General features: G+C 46.2%; 1 protein-coding gene and 1 long non-coding RNA gene across 3 annotated transcripts; one reads left to right on the top strand and one right to left on the bottom strand.

Moving 5' to 3' along the window:
* Nucleotides 1-1,364: 1,364 nt before the first annotated feature.
* Nucleotides 1,365-15,846, bottom strand: LOC105701209. Of its 2 annotated transcripts, none has more exons than XM_012427758.2 (7): nucleotides 15,335-15,846; nucleotides 7,924-8,047; nucleotides 4,190-4,300; nucleotides 3,977-4,114; nucleotides 3,802-3,899; nucleotides 3,040-3,205; nucleotides 1,365-1,608 (listed from the first exon to the last, which is right to left on the bottom strand). In XM_012427758.2, the coding sequence occupies exons 1-7, from the start codon at nucleotides 15,458-15,460 to the stop codon at nucleotides 1,505-1,507; spliced, it is 867 nt and encodes a 288-aa protein (XP_012283181.1). In that variant the 5' UTR covers nucleotides 15,461-15,846; the 3' UTR covers nucleotides 1,365-1,504. The 2 variants fall into 2 exon arrangements, with proteins under 2 accessions (XP_012283181.1, XP_012283180.1); XM_012427757.2 differs by lacking the exon at nucleotides 3,040-3,205 and adding an exon at nucleotides 2,825-2,990.
* LOC105701211 lies at nucleotides 15,446-16,547 on the top strand. The gene is made up of 4 exons (XR_001104188.2): nucleotides 15,446-15,565; nucleotides 15,871-15,998; nucleotides 16,198-16,374; nucleotides 16,440-16,547. It is a non-coding gene; the product is annotated as an uncharacterized LOC105701211 (long non-coding RNA).
* Nucleotides 16,548-16,553: the final 6 nt, after the last annotated feature.

Here is a 16,553-nt window from a genome sequence, read left to right as displayed (position 1 = left end):
AAAAACATGCTTTACGCGTCATGGAGTCTTAAATAAGTAGTACCGACCGCGGTTCCCCGCAGTTTATCGAACTAATTCAAACGGCGAACCTTAAATTATTCTTAGTGACTACCTAGCATCCAACAATTGTTTTTCTGCCGTAATATTTGCAACTGGAGAATTTCAACATACATATAATGGTCCAGATAATCATCCGAACGAAGCGCTGAGTCTCGTTCGAATTAACTTGAATCGCCGGTAGACTAGAACGGTGTGCTTCGTTCGCATGATTATTCGAAACATTATATCACACAATTCGAACAATTATTTCCCATAACTATGATAACATGAAATTCAAGAGTCGCTTAAAAAATAATCATTCGAATACGATCCGCTCGAGTGGGCGAAGTGGGTAAGATTTTTCAATTTTCTTTTGGCATCTCGAGAGTAGAGCTGCGATAGCTCGTCGAAAGAATTGCAAAGTCACAACTACCGTGCACTGGAGAATTACTCGCCCGATAAAACAAACGATTAATCGCCAATTAATCGAAATATCGAGTCGAATAATTCATCAGAATGCAGGAGCACAGCTCTAGTAAAAACTTTGGGCAGTCGAGAACTGTGATAACAAACGCTCGGTTAGTCCTAGACCTCTTTCGAATACAATAACCATTACAAATAATTCTCTCGATAATTAACTAACATCCGATAGCTAATATTTCCACGGATTGACTTCGAATATCTCGCGTTCAATTGGTGGGTGACAACTCGCATGGCCCAAATCTCTAATTGCGTTTCCTTAATCCTAGAGTTCTCTGGAATACGGTTACAAGCTACGCCAAGACTACATGTAAAAATAAACATTAGACGGAAGGTCGGACAACGATTTGTTAATCCGAAGTTCAGACAAGCTCGCTTAATGCTAATTTCCCTTCCGAATTCTAGGGGACGCGTATAATTTCTCAGTAAATCGAAAGAAATGCACTAAGTACGAGTTGTTAGGTAGTTCAATATGAGGTCACTTGCGAGTTTGACCAACTTTAACGATAAAATCCGCAGCTTCGTATTGAAGAACCTAAAATAGAAGAGCCGGCGCCAAATAGGCAGGATTAAGGCCTCGGTCGGCAGACTTCGCTTATCTTAAGGTCGATATTAAGGCCCTTTCGTCGGAAAGCCGCGAAGCCTTCGCGGAATCCTCGCAATACTTAAATCCTTAAAGGAGCAACGCACCAAGGCCGCGTAATTCTCGATTTTCCCCACCACTGTACTTAAGCTCTCCGTGGAAAATCTCGGCCAGGTCCTCGAGAAAAAAAAAATTCCTAACGTTGCCGCGACATTTATTCAAAAGTCGAGGTCCACTGTGGGTGGAGTTTTCTGCCCAGTGGGAGAGAAATCGAAAATTCATACGCACTCTGGAAAACTAGTCGCGCGATTAAGGTCCTTGCCGATTGTTTCCTCGACGCGCAATCGGAACGAGGTCGGTATTGAGTCGAATTCGAATTTATTGAGATGCCTTGTCGTGTCTTCAGTAATTATAAGGTCCGTACTGAGAACCGTGGTAGTACGGTCCTGGATACGCTGCTGGTGCCGGATATCCGGCATAAGCGTACTGTTGCTTCTGAGGATACACTGCGAACATAAATCCAATGATAAATTAAATGAGAATTGATAAATCAAAAATATATGTATATATGTATTTTTTTTTTTTAATCGCGAGGAGACGGACATTCTAGGATTTCCCGTGGCAATATTGTAGAAGGTTTCTAAGCTGGCATTCGAGTCGTCGATAAGCCGCAGAATTCTCTCACGGATGCGTTTACGTCCGGATAGGATTTATTGTAACAAAAGTATGCTACTTTCCTCGATGGCAATCTCGTAATTGCCGGTTGCAGGCGACTAGCGAAAAATCCTACACACGGATCGGGAAGTGGAAGGACCGATCAAACGGAAAGACGATCTAGAAAGTCTTAACCGCTTCCCAAGAGTCAGAGCGTGACGCCATTACTTCGATCTGCCATTCAATAACCAGAGCGTGAGACAAAAAGTAAGAGCGTCATCGTTGCTCCTCGATTGACAGATCGGTCCTGCGTAATTCCAAATATATGCCAAACGTATCTCAAATGTATGCCAAATGTCCGCCTCCCGCCGCACTTAACGTCTAGTAAACGTACTTTAATCGGTAATCGCTATTCTTTCCAAGTTAAGTATGATTAAGAAGCGATTAGTAATATCCCTCGGGTTTATGGACGTTTACGTTTCATCGTTCTCATAACCATTACCTAAACTGAACTGTCGGCATCGCGATCTTATTATTAGTCATAATATTACTTTAGGAGATGCGCCATCTTGTATAATCAGAAATCAAGGAACATTCGGTTCACTAACTCTTCTTGCTTCTAAATGTCTCTTCTTTCGTCAATACAACTTAATACGTAGATGTGACCAGGGCTGCGGACATCCGGCGAATCGGGGAGAGATCCAAGATTAAAAGTAGCAACGACCTTGTTCTCTTCTGGCCTTCTTTGAGATTCACTCAACAGGTGACCGCGACTCCGTGCGGTGAATGTAAAAAATCCTGCATCCACCTTGGTTATGCGGTCTGATTATCGCAGCAATTAGATCCTCATAGAACATTCCGGAAACTGAATTTAATTTACCATCCCCGCGGCGTTATCAGCTCTATCAATCGAGATATCGCGAAATTTTGGACTACCGTTCGGAGCTACAGAATCCAAGATGGCGGACCCCGCCATCGTGGGCAGCCCTGATCGCACCCGTCTATAAAACGTATTTATCACTGAATTAACCTTAGATTAACGTTAGTAGAAGCAAAACTGTTAAATACCAGGCATGAGGTACTGCATGTTCATAGATTCCTCGCGCATTCTCTCTCCCCGCAAGCAAATGGCGGCCGCGCTAAACAAGATAGCGCTGACCAGCGACCAACCGACGCCGACCCAAGCCACCACGTACGACCAGTCGTACGAGATTAGCGAGTTATCCTTCAGGACCTAGAACCGGGTTAAACGGCGGGATTAGCGGGCCTCGAGGGAGGTTCACCTGGCATGATGTATTGAATGTTTTGGGCCTGTTCGCGGGCCCGTTCCTTTCTCAAGCAGGTGGCCGCGATCACGAAGAGCGTCATCGTGCCGAGACACGTGGCGACGCCAAGCCAGGCCAGGTAGAACGACCAGTCGTACCACTGAGCGGCATTGTCCTTCAGGACCTGTAGCACACGTACGCCGCCATATTGGATCGCGCGTAAGCCGACTCGAAACGCCCAGATAAAATTAAATTCAATATCAATTTACCCAGGTTCATCCCCTAAATCAGTTACCTATCCAAAGGATATCCCGACTGACATGAATCCTCCCTTCGCCAGGGTACCAAGGGAATAAATTCCTGTTGGTCGAGGTACACGGTACGGATACTGAACCGACACGGAACGGACGTGGGTAAATCCAGCATAATTCAGAGAAGAATATCTGGGAGGTCGGAGACGACGTGCGATGATATTTGGCCGCAATCTTTGGCATTAAATTTAAAAGATGGCGTTAAGAATTCTAAGGCCATCTTATTTCATGGGCTGCTTAGCAGCATAACGGTCCACCATGGGTGCGACTGAGACGAGTGGGACGAAGACTCGACGTGAGTTCTGAACTAAAGGAAAGGTGGACTCGCTAACGGAGTCAACCGTGTGACTGAAAATCCTTTCTAAAACTGTTATCAGTGCCACTGTGGGTACGCTGAAAGAAATCTTCTACGTGATGGTTGGTTCTATATCGACTGGGTGGAGCGATGATGGAACTGAGTGGAACTTACGTTGCTCCATTGCTGGTAGTACTCTTCGCCGACGACTTTCTCCTTCTCGTAGTACTCAACCCCGTGCCAAAGGCCCATGGCTCCGGCGCTGAGGAGACCTGGAGGAGAATTAACGGTAAAAGGAAACGCCTGGGAAAATTCGAGGGTCATTCCCTTGAGCCAGAGAAATACCGACATGCGAGCAGCATCAAAATCGCCGTTGCCGTGATGTTCCCGGGTGATCTCCGCCAGCATCCCACCACGCCGGTCCAGAAGGCGGAGAAGATCGCCAGGAAGCTCACCACGAAGAGCGCGATCACCGAGCGACCCATATCTGCGGGAAAGGCGCAGATATTTAATTAAGAGTTTTTAAACCAAGTTTGAACCTTCCAATCCTAATCGCCCTTACGTAATCGCGCCATGGCGTCGTCCGAGAACCCTCTGGTCTGGTTCTCCTCGTCGGGGATGAAGTAGTCGATGTTCATGCAATGCGTCTCCACGGGGCTCAAGTACGTCTCGACTGAAATTAATGAAACGCTTTTATTTTAACCCCTTCACGTGGGGCAATCGGCACTTCGCTGCCGAGTCCTTCCGACGTATGGGCGAAATTCCCGAGCCCGGGCGGGCTATAATCGACCTAACGCTCAGACGTTCCCAGTTAATCGTAAAACGCTCGAAGGCTGCGCGGGAACTTTTTCCCCATCCTGTACATATCGTCCGTAGGACTCGGAGGGTTAACCTAAAAGGAGTCGAGGAATAATGGAGGCTTATTCGCGGGTATTCCCGCGCGTCAAACTTTTCCCGCGTGAAGAATGCGGGGGGAAAGGAAGGGAGGTCGAGCGCAAGGAGAAGGTCGACCGCCAACTCGGGAGATGGATAAGAGAGGGTGTCGCGGTGTGCGACGAGCTGCAGCTCGAGAAGCACGTGACCCAGAATGCATCGGTCGCGCCGTCATAGTTCGCGCCGCGCATGCGCGCGCCGATCCCAGGAGTCACGTGATTCGCTCTCGCAGGACGCCTCGAAAGCCTCGCCTTTCGAAAAATATCGCCCGATCGCTGCCTTCGACGATTTCTATCAATTTCTACGCACCAAGCCTATTTCGAACTCTCGATAAACGGTCCTTGAACGTTTCTTCGAGAAAAATTTAACAATCTAGGTACTACTAGCGGTACTACAGTGATAAAAAAAAATGTTCATTGAACGAGAGAAATATTGAATGGCACCAAAGAAGTATTTCGTTAATTCGAAGAATAATTATTTGATAATTTTAATGAAGAATTTTAGATAAAGATGTGCAGGGTGGAGGGTTGGAAAATGAATGATAAGTCGATTTTATCGAGGTCGTGGATGCAATTCCGAGATGACAATTCACGCCACGGGTCGACCTGGCATCGAGCTCTAACGGGAACTCGAAAATACGTTTAGGAGTTCCCTTCTTCGTAACGGGGACCACTTAACCTACGCATCGCAAATACGTTCCGTTTCCCGGCCGGAAGCCACGTGCCGGAAGAGAAGTTGGGAACCGATAAGGCGCTCTCGGTCAGAAAACGGTAACCCAGCCATTTCGCGGTGAATAGCAATTGATAAGAAATACCGAGGAGAGATAGAGTACCACCAGTAATTTGACATCACGGTTTGGAAACCTGGAGAAGAAAATCAATCGCATTACCGTAACTGTATCATCAATCTTCTCTCCCAAAGTAGAGCTCGACCTGTGCAGGTCGTAATATGGCTCCAGATGAATTACAAGTTAATTGCTTAAACATAGCCCTGATGAGATTACGGTTTACCCACCTCGAGGGACATTCCAACGGCAGGAATTGAGGCGCGAGAGCACTTTGCTCCGCGAATGACAAAATGATTATCGTATGAGCGGTTATGAGTACCACGATGTGGAGCATGTATAAGACAGGTGGACGCGAACGTCTTTATTACGTATATTCCCGTGTTGAGGGATCAGAGGAAGGTATTCCTGTTCACCAGGGGATATTCCAGGTGAGGCCTGCACGTTAGTTCTCGAAGAGGAGTCCGGAGAAGACGGCAACTCTCGGGACGCGTTACGAATGGTCTCCTGCAACGGCGCTCTCCGGAGGACCGCTCGCTGGAAACACGTCTTGAGAAACTCCCCGAAGTATCTGGAGGAGCGATCTTCCCCGGTGCTCGCGGGACATAAAATCTCACGGCTGGAATTCGAGACTTCCGCTCGAGTATTCGAGCACACTTTACGCCGGCATTCGGGATCGGTTACTCGGCGCGGAAGTGCCGGCGGCCATTTTGTCCTCGAGGCCGGATCTTCTAAGGGCTCGTTTTTCAAGACCACCCGGAAAGACCGGCATAAAAGAAGAATTGAACCATCTACTCTTTACATTCGTATACCATTTACCATATGATACCTCAAGAAATAACTACGTCATTTAATTAATACCCTAAATAACATTTCTCCCATTTTAGGTGGCGTACAATATAGCGTCATCGACGCCTCTAAAGAACGCCATGCTAAGGATACATCAAGAGACGAATTGCCCTAAATTCACCTCCTTAAAGGACGTTTTTCAACTTTAACGGTAAGGAGTGACTAATTACCGTGGAAATTAATATAACTTCGCTGGATTTTTATATAAATGGCTCTTTAAGGATCGAGGCGAGCTCTCGTCCGAAATCGCGCATGCGCATAACGGTTCGTCGCGATGTCGCACGGCAAGGTGCAAGACCGTTACCGCAATTAACGCGCGGTTTCCACAATTTGTGTTACAAGCTGACCCGAGGTGCATTCCGAGGCTGCCCTGTTAATAAACCCCACGTCCATTTTCTCGGCTCTCGCCTACTTTTCGCCGGAGAAACGCAGGCGGATATATATGAAACGAAGTCGGAGAGGCTCCTCGATTAGGGCCGACGAACTGCGTAAGTGGGACCGATATTCCTTGCGCGTCTCTCCGGGATCGTGTAACCGCTTAAACTCTTAACCTATTACGTGAAACGTGAACGATTCAAACGGCAATCGGCGCGGATTCGCGTAGAAAGTATCTTCGATCGGCGGATGGGAACGCGCAAGAAACACCGATCCGGCTCCGAGTTATCCTTAACGGAGAATCGGCGAATATCCTGGATTCCTTTAACCCGAGTTAACATTCGTAAACGCGTCTCGAGTCATCGAGTCTTGCGATCCGTTACTTCGTGCCGGAAGAGATTTTCACGGCGCAATTATCGCGCACCTTTCGACCGTTTTCGATGCAACGAGCAAAAGTATGAAAATAAAATTCGGACACTTCAAAAGTCACGGTGAAGTGATAAAAGTCAGATTAAAAAGGAATATTGTAGACTCTTGAATAAATGTATGATGTTGTGTATTGTAATTTTGTGAAATTATTTAGGGAAAAGTTGAGGATTTATGAAGGCGATTTTTGGTAATCGGTATAAAATTCTGATATTTTCTTCTTTTGGCTGTGGAGGGCCATCGGAAGTCGGAGACTGTTGTCGACACCCCGGTAGTGACTGGCAGGCCTTGCGCAACATTTGCGGATAAAAAGATAATGTATTACTTCCAGCCAGTTTCTCCCCGATAAATAGATCGTACCTTCCCGTGCCGATGTCCCTAGGAAATTGCATCTTAATGGTCGGTCCAGTAGAGCTGGACCACTTTCCTGATAATCACCAGTTTCTGGCGACGGGTTTGACACGATTCCTACATACGCGTCGTCGCCTCGAGACTTTCTAAATTGTTTAACTAATAATTCCGATTGTTGTAGGCCAGGACCATTCGGTACCTCCCCAGGCAATCTTGAGGAATTACGTAACGGGTTTGATAACAGACAGAAGGCAGCTAGAAGAAACGTTAGATCCGAGTGCAGGAAAGAACGGCGAAATGGTGAGAGACTTCAAAGAGATCCGCACTGGACCCTGGCAATTACGAAGCGACTGAGTACCTTAAGAGTTTCTTTTATGTCACGGTTGGTTCGAAGCGACGACAAAATCGCTGGATTTGGCAGAAATTGAGAACCGTCTAAAGATAGCAACCCTCGGCCAAATCGATTGCCGATCGGGTCAAATGCTAAACGCTTCCCCTATCGATTTAACATTTCTCCTCCCCGGGAAATAATTTCCAGAGTAAGATTACCCAGGATCGATTAATCGAAGTCGACTTACCCGTTGGTGGTCGTTCCTTCGGATAGCATATCCTGAAGAGACCCTGCGTCCTGGTGTAGAAGAAATATTTAGTGTTCATCTGCTCGACCACGTGACTTTGATCCGGATGCTTGGCCGCATATTGCTGGAACAACAGAGAAAATGAAAAATGCATTAAACGTACTCATAGTTTCTTTGGAATAAAACACGCACGAAGAAGTAGACGTGATACCGCAACGAAAATGGACGCGCAAGGTGTCCCTCTTACGTGGTAATTATGCGTTCATTATTCAACATTTGAAATATGCGACCATGCTAACGAGCTAATTGCATTCTCGCTCTAGTGCCTTATTTAATACATCGCTCCTTCGAATTCTGATAAACCTTCCAGGCACGAGAGAAAAGTCTACACATGGAGCTGCTCGTCCTGCGCAATTACTCCAATTTGCATAATTTCATTTCCTACTCGTAATTAGAAGTATTAGCCGAAGTGAGCGCACCGAGGAGCAAGTATTACGTTATCTCACGGCAACGCGTTAACGCGGAAATCTGGCTAGAAGAAAATCTCGGGAGATGATTCTCTCCTCTCGGAAGATCGAGGGGAAGATGTTAAATTAGACGAGAGTAGTTCACGGAGGAAAATTGGAAACAGGAGGCCATCCGAAATGACCGGCTCGATAGAAAGTGGCATCGCATGAAATCGATTCGATCGGCGATTATCGAGCGATCTCGATCCCGAGATCTCTTCCTCGGATTTCTTCCTCGTCTCGACATTCCCATCGATTCGAGCTTCCCATAAAGTGTATTCTATATTCTAGAGAGCGCTTACTCGACCGACTCGCCACAGTTCCGCACTTTTAGACCGCACTTTGCATGCATGCAATGTCAAGCGTTATTGCCGATCTTGACCACCAAGTATCGAAAGCGCATCGAAAATAATGCATTTCGCACATATTCACGTCCTGGAAACTCTCTCGTTTAAGAATCATCGAAGCTGCTCTAAAATAACTTTCCTGGGAGTGGAGGAAAACGAGGAAAGTGGCAAATAAGGTGAAAAATAGAAAAAAATAAATAACAAGTAATAAAGAGTGCATTATAAATTTTTCATAAGAATAAAAACCGTGATTTCATTATTCACAATTATTCATACTTATTCACGTCCTGACAATTTTCATATTTAGGAATCATCGAGGCGGCTCCAGATTTTTCTTCCCTGGAAATGTTTAGGAGAAAATGGGGAAAGTACCAAAACGAGTGAGAGAAAGAAAAAATAAAACGAGTCGGCAATAAAACCAAGAAGAGGAGCACATTAAATCTGGCGCAGAAATCGAAAAGCAGATTTTTCGAACCCCCTTTGCGCTTTTTCGCCTCCGTGCCCCAGAAAGCGACTTAATAGACAGTGAAACCGATAATGATCCTTCTCGTCTCGCTCGGATCGTTTCTAGGAATCGGTTTATGCGTTTATGATGCCGCGTCGATTTGCCACGATTTTATCGGCGATGGATTGATTGATTTTCGAGCCCCTCGACGACTGTACAGAGACAGTAATGTGGATGGGCAGCGCAAGAGGCACCTAAATCACCCCAAATGGCCGATATAACTCCGTTATGAACTCGGTTTTCAATTTACATACAAATGTCCGGCTTAGGATTGCTTTAGCTCGTACAATGGCCCGTGTCAAAGAAGCTTGACATCGGAGAGAGAACTCTATTTCAGCGTAAATGAATCACCGTGACGCACTCGGTGAAAGTACTGTGTACATACATCCGAGACATTCCGTGAGCCCTAAATTTGAAAATTTACACGCTTACGATGACAAACTAAATAACGCAAAATATACAATTCCATAGAAAATGCTCAGTATTCATTTTCCTAGGTTAAAGAATTTTTTGGTACGTTCCTTACGTGTGTACAAATGTGTATATAATAACGCAATATATATATTCGTAATATGTATAATAACGCAAAATATACAATTCCATAGAAAATGCTCAGTATTAATTTTCCTAGGTTAAAGAATTTTTTGGTACGTTCCTTACGTGTGTACAAATGTGTCAAATTAACGGAATTGATTTTTCGTCTTTAAGGGATAATTTCGGTTCGCCACTTCGAGACGCCATCAAAGCCGTTTTCTTGGATCACCGATGGCGAGTTCCCGTGGCTAGAAACCGGTGTTTATCGATTTTCACATACGGATGTACTCCTGTATGCTCCGGAGTATGCGTGTATGGATATGAGCGTAATGCTCCACAGGAATGTCGCGGGCGGCCGAGAAGATCTCCTCAAGGCTGCGGAATCTCGCAATCGTCGAGCCCACGAGAACAATCATACGCAATCCCAAACGATTGTGAACGATTACGATCAAGGAGGAAGAACGTGGGTCCCCCATTTTTGCGGCATCCTCCACAATGGCGGCATCGTAACCAGTGTCAACCTCTACAAAGCCCCCCCAAAAAAAAGAAATTAATTTATAAATTACAAATACATATCAAAAGAATATTTTTCCTCGAGAAGAAAAATTTCTCGAGAACCATGCTTCACCATGAAACCGTTAAAAGCGATTCTCCAGCCTAAGGAAGCAGCATCGATGCGTAATGGCTGTTGGTACTCGTTTTTTAAACACATGGGGAGCCCTAAAGAAGGCTCGTTCACTAAAGTGTCTTTCAGACGGGAAGAACAGGTTTCCATTATCCGAAGCCATCTTCAGGGTGCAAGAAGCGTTGATATGTACATACAACAGCTGTACTACACTGTTGAAAATATCTGTTGAAAATATAGCACGCATGAAGTACAAGTTCCTTCAACGTGGAATATTTCGAAATTTCGTGCGCAAATTGATTAGAATTTTATATTCTAAGGGACATTCTGAGACCTGTATCTAATGACGTGTTTTTAATCATTGTTTTATATTCCAGAATCCGTTGTTAACACCTGGAATCGGACGTTTCATTCGAGGAAGGATTTACGGCGATCCCGTTGTAACGGATAAGAAATTCAGGCCACTCGGGCATGTATGCAATTGAAAACGAAACTACAACGCCGGTTTCCTCCATGTTCCCACGAATGTTGCCTATAGACACATGCGGTCCGAAAATGCAGGGTGCATGGAATTGCATTAAATGCAGCTCGACATCAACCGATTCTTCGGGCGGGTTTCCATTGTACTCGCACGAGGGATAGGAGGCTCGAAGGAAGGAAAAAGAGAGTTCCAGCTGCTTTCACATTGTTTCACCATTGCGGCGAGCGCGGGAATCGCCGGACGATTTCTTTGACATAGAAAGGAAAACGCGCCCTTAGAAGGCCCTCGACCTAGAGAAATGCATACATGGACCAAGAGATAAGACAAACAAGCCAGACAAGACGTCTCAGGAAGATAAGACGAAGTACCAGGCCGAAAACGGCGGAAAGCGTCGAGAGATTCTCAACTATCAACCGTAACGCCGACCGTATTGACCGTACCCTATCGATGGGGCTTTTTATCCCGGTTTACGGTGCGACGTCCCAAAAATCCCAGTCGGGTGATAAACCTAGACTGGGCAGATAGGCTCTACCTAGAAATGTCCTATCCGAGTTTACATTCGACGTGAGCCATTTGTTATCCAGAATTTATATCGGCCGTAAAGGCAACCGATCGCAGCTCCCGAGAATTCGCAGTCTTCGGCGATTTCTGCGCAGTCGAGCAGACGAGGAACCCGTTTAGGCGACACGTTATTCAGGTTGTTTCGCAACGGCCGTTTCGCAACGCGTTTCCTGGATTTTCAGAGGACTTTCCTGCGTTTTCGAGCTTTTCGACCCGACTGTTCGCTCCGAATCCTTGTAAATAGGCATCGCCATCTCAAATGAATCTTAAACGACCCGATGGAAACGAGTTTGGTCAAGTAAACTTAAAGAAAAAAAAATATCTTAGTTCCCTCGGTGCAGTCAAATGAATTTTTTTCGACGTACCGAATTTATTTTCTGACCGTAGGAGTATCTCGATATAAATCTAAGAAATGTAATCATTCCAATTCGCGTCGAATGACATGCGACTTATGTCGCCGAGGAAAACCGCGAAATGTATAGTTCAAGTACGCACAGCTCATTGTAAAAGCGATACTTAGCGCCGGATACTCTCGCAATTGCGGCGGAGTCGTTTGAAATATTCAATTGCACCGGAGTCGTTTGAAATATTCAATTGCACCACGGATAGTCAACGAGGAATGGACTGGAACGGGTTGAGACATTTTTCTGAGACCTCATGGAGATATCTAAGAGCCTTCCGAAAGCTCGAAAAAGGGAACGATTTGTCAGGAAATGGCTCCATGTCCTTCGACATTGCAAGGCTACGGCGATCCTTTAAACCGTGCAGGACGGCTGGATGACATTCTCTCCATTCTCCATTCTCCCACTCGTTCCTTCCACGGGTATCTTTCTCCCTCCTCCTTTCTTTTTCCTGGCTGGATAATTTTCTTCATCGAATTCCCTCCGAAGACAATTTTACGTGTAAATAAAACCCGCCAGAAAAATATATCAAGAGGAGGTCAACAGTGCCGGAGAGAGAAACGTCATTAATTCATTCCTGGGCTCCTTCCGTCAGAAAATCCACTTTTCAATTTTGTTACATTTCTCCGCGAACTTGTGGAAGGCCAGAGTATTCATTATACATCTCGTAGATAACTGGAAGGACTCGTGTTATGATTTTCCGATTTTTAGGGCGATGACAGTCGTTTTAGATTTTACTGCACGAGGATTCGGGCGAACCTGAGATCTCTGGTCGAGTCGAGACTCGAGTCTAAAAGTCCTCACATGCATACGGATAGGCTCGTGCGGATTCGTGCATGTGTGTCACGTGTAAAATAACTGTACGATCCCACACGCTCCCCAGGAGAGTACCGGCTTCTCGACGAGCCAAGAGTAAGAAAGCCAGAGTTTCTGCGAAAGAATCCTGGATCGCCTCTCGAGGCGAGCTTTCGCTTCGCGAAATCGTCGCTGCCTCGATTCGATCCGTGACTCTAACGTCCTCTCACCTAATGCCCGTTTCTTAACGAGTCCGGCCGAAAGGATGCCCGGAGGAAAGCACGTTATTACATGCACTTATTAGGCACCGACTCGTTACTCGGCACTGTGAATTTCCTTCCCGGAATCGCGTTAAATTGGTTCCGATGATTTTTCGTTCCATGTGTCCGGAGGTGATGCCCAAGGAAACACGCGTAATCGTGCCCCAGGCAGGTTCGCCAATTTTTTGTACAACAATGGTGACTTTTCATACATGTATCCGACACCGACTCGTTACTCGGCACTGTGGATTTCTCTTCCAGAATTTCAATCAGCTGACTTCAATGACTTTTCGCTCTTTAGACGGTGATGCCCAAGGAGAAGCATGGTGTTGTGCATCGAGTAGCTTCATGGTATTTTTTTTTCACCAATGATTTTTGATACTCTCATTAGACAACGCGGGGCAACTCGTTACGATTTTTCGTAGAGCGTATCGCAACGAATTTTTCGCTCTCTGGGCGGTGGGGAACGCGCAGGTCCTTGGACTCCACCTATAACACGTTAATTTACATGCTCGGTGCGTTCGAGAGAATATCGAGTACGTACAGAACGTGTTGCGCTCGCGATCCGGCAAACCATAACACGCCTAACTGTGCCTTAGGAAAGCGTTAGAGCCAGAGTTGAGACGGAGAGCTCGGAACCCGAGTTAATGGGCGCGGCTTGGAATGTCGAACGCACGAAATGAGTTCCCCGAGGAGCTCCTGGTCCAGGAAGGGATTTAAATGCCGGGTTTCGGTCCCCAAGGATGACTATAAAGCGGAGTAATAAGTATGAACGTGCGACGTTAAACTCCTTACAGTGCGCTGCGAGGTTCTTTAAACTCCGTCAAATCGTTTCCAACACTTTTTAGGGAGTACCGAGCAAAGGCACCTGCTTTTTGCCGCAATCTCAATCTCGAGTAGTTAGCGGCACGTTCAAGGCGTCGAAGAGAGTCATCGAAATCGAAACCTGTGTGTGCAACACAATACAATATATAATAAAATATAATTAATTAATAATAAAATTGTAGATACGCGAGAAAAGTGTTGGACGCTAAAACGGAGCGCAGAGAAGCTACACTTGGCCTTCGGCTCCCGATACAATGTCGAACAAGAGAAAACAAGGATCGTTTCAGAGACTTCCTCGGTTCTCCTTTTCCCTAGGGGATAAGTTTTCCTTCTACACGTGCATCGGTATGAATTCTACAACCTCGGTTCCGAAGGAGCGTGCTCTTCTAACGCTATGCGCGAGAATAACATGCGAATAGTTTCCGCGAACAATGGAAGGAAGGACGCCGTTCCATCCGACTCTTTCGCTTCGAAAGAGAGAGGAGATTTCAATGAAGCGCTGAGAAATGGAAGGCGTTCTTGCTGCTAAATCTAATTAATAATTAAACCTGCGGTTGATATACCCTTACCGATACAGCGCCGCGTTTATTCAACTCGTCATAGAACTTAAATATTCTTAGCTGCAGTTCCGCAAACCTCGGTTAAAAAGTTAACCCTCGGTTATAACGAGTGGTGCGTTTACTTTAACATGCGGTTAGATAATCGATGTTGGCGGAACTAGTTATTAAATTCATTAAATTGCTTAAACTGCTTAAACTTTCTAGATTTTCTGAAATCGTCTCCGCTCGTGTTAACGCTCGATTTCGCTTCCGTCACCGCTGCAGGATTTGTTTTCCTCGATACGTTGATTACGTTCTCTGTGCAGTATAACTTGCAGGCATCGAAGCATGTCTGGATATCAAACCCGGATTTAGAACTCACTCGTGCACTCGACGTCCACGAACCATCTACATACTTCTCGGTCATCGACCACCTGTCCCGTTCCGCGTATCACAAGTGCATCAAGGATATCCCAAAGACGTCCAACGTTTCTTGGATATCCCATATTATCCCAGCAATGCGTCACATGGAATTAAAAAAAAATACAAATGCCTCCTATACCTCCCATGACAAAACGCATATTTTACCTCGCAATGGGCGCATGTTTCGTCATTTCCAGAACCGTCCTATCGTTTTCGGACATCTTCGAACCGTTCGCCTTGCGTGCGAGCTGAAGGCGTTGGATTGCATTAACTCTTACGGTAACCGCCATATCCGATTCAAATTCGAGGGAAACCCTGTAAATTGGGTTTTAGAAATTCATATATATATACATCGCTCGTCATTCGACCCTACGAGTTTCTTGACGCGAAGGTGACTTTACTCATAAATAAAGCCTCTATTAACCTATACTTAGCTGTAAATATCATAGTTACCGTGTTTAGTGTCCGGTTCGAGCGTGCACAAGTCGCACACGTACCGTTTTTTCACCTCGGAAAGGTCCGACGTGACCCAAAAAGCCCGGAATCGGCGACGCGCAGCCTCTGCGCGCAGCTAGACTTTCGCGCGGGACTTTCGAATCGCTAACTCACCTGAATTTGCGCGCGCTTCACCTCGGTGTAGAGCCAGTTGTCCGTGGTGAAGGCGATGGCCAGAAGAGTGGTCGCTATGATGCCGGTTATGGTGGCCAAGGACAGGGTAACCGCCGAGCAGGGCATCTCGAGGGTGAATCTCCTCACGGGAGCAACTAGCACGGGTTATGCGGCGACGAAGAGCGGCGTTCGCGACTCGCCAGCATCTGCGACTCTCTCTCGATTTTTCAGGTATGCCGCACGCGGATAATTCGACTGGACAATGCGCGTACCTTGGGTGTTAAACAGAGGTTACGGGCCTCCAGGTCCCGGCGGGCCTTTCGAAAGAATTACCGGAATTACCGCTAACCGACGCCGAGATGTTTGACACGAGTGAAGGCGAGCCGAGCGCGCTGCACACCGGTCTCGCCGCGGTACTGACGGGCTCGAGTGCCGAGGAGAAAAGCAGAACCCACCGGTCGAAAACCGGAGGAGCTCCGACCAGGTGGGGATGCACTGCCTCGAGCAGGTATATTACCTGTGTTTTACTCTCACAGGTTCTCAACCCGAGACCGCCTGACCCCTGAAAACTCAGGAAAGACTCCCGCAATGGCGCTCATGGATACCAGACACGTCGACTCCAGAATAACAAAGACCAATTTCAAGGAAACACCATAATGGACAGGTATAAATTTAGCCATTGAATTTAATACACCCTCTCTTTCACCGGTGAAATCCGTTTACAAAAGCGAATAGATTTTACCTGCGAAAAGTATGCACTTAGGCAGACCTAAGTGGGACGTTCAACCTTTCGTATTTTTTTCAAGCCCATTTAGACCCGAGTTGATTTCTTATTTTCTAATGTACTGCCTTGCTGTTTTTAGGTACCTGAATATTTTTATTTTCAATTACGCAGGCTAATTTGTGGTGGTCTTCGCATTTCATTACCGTGGCAGGAAGCGATATGAAAATTGAGGAGGTCAGGTTGATTATTTTTTCGTGACCGAGGTTTTTTTGAGGAGAACTGGAAAGCGGTAGTTTCCGCGATTAGGGAATAGGAGGTAGGGTCCATGTCGTCCGTATGGTAATCAACAGGTGTGCGTTATTATAGTTTCCTTTTTTACAGGCTCCCTCGGATGAGAACACCTGTGTTCGGGCTGGATACCTGCTCTTCGCGGTTACTCCTCCTGCCACGTCCTTCTCATCTTCTCCCTCTTAGGACCCAAGCTAGGCCCGGTTC

The sequence above is a fragment of the Orussus abietinus genome, unplaced genomic scaffold (genome assembly GCF_000612105.2).
Source record: "Orussus abietinus isolate OABI.00-Male unplaced genomic scaffold, Oabi_2.0 scaffold5, whole genome shotgun sequence".
NCBI classification, from domain to species: Eukaryota; Metazoa; Arthropoda; class Insecta; order Hymenoptera; family Orussidae; genus Orussus; species Orussus abietinus.
Note: the sequence above shows the minus strand (reverse complement) of the source record. Positions and strands in the feature narration are given on the sequence as shown.

Excerpts from the sequence above, each read along its gene's own strand:
- LOC105701209 (XM_012427758.2), bottom strand. The coding sequence starts at position 15,460 with ATGCCCTGCTCGGCGGTTACCCTGTCCTTGGCCACCATAACCGGCATC. Across the intron at positions 4,301-7,923 it reads GAAGGAACGACCACCAACGG|TCGAGACGTACTTGAGCCCC; the intron begins GTAAGTCGACTT and ends CATTAATTTCAG. Across the intron at positions 4,115-4,189 it reads CGACGCCATGGCGCGATTAC|ATATGGGTCGCTCGGTGATC; the intron begins GTAAGGGCGATT and ends CCTTTCCCGCAG.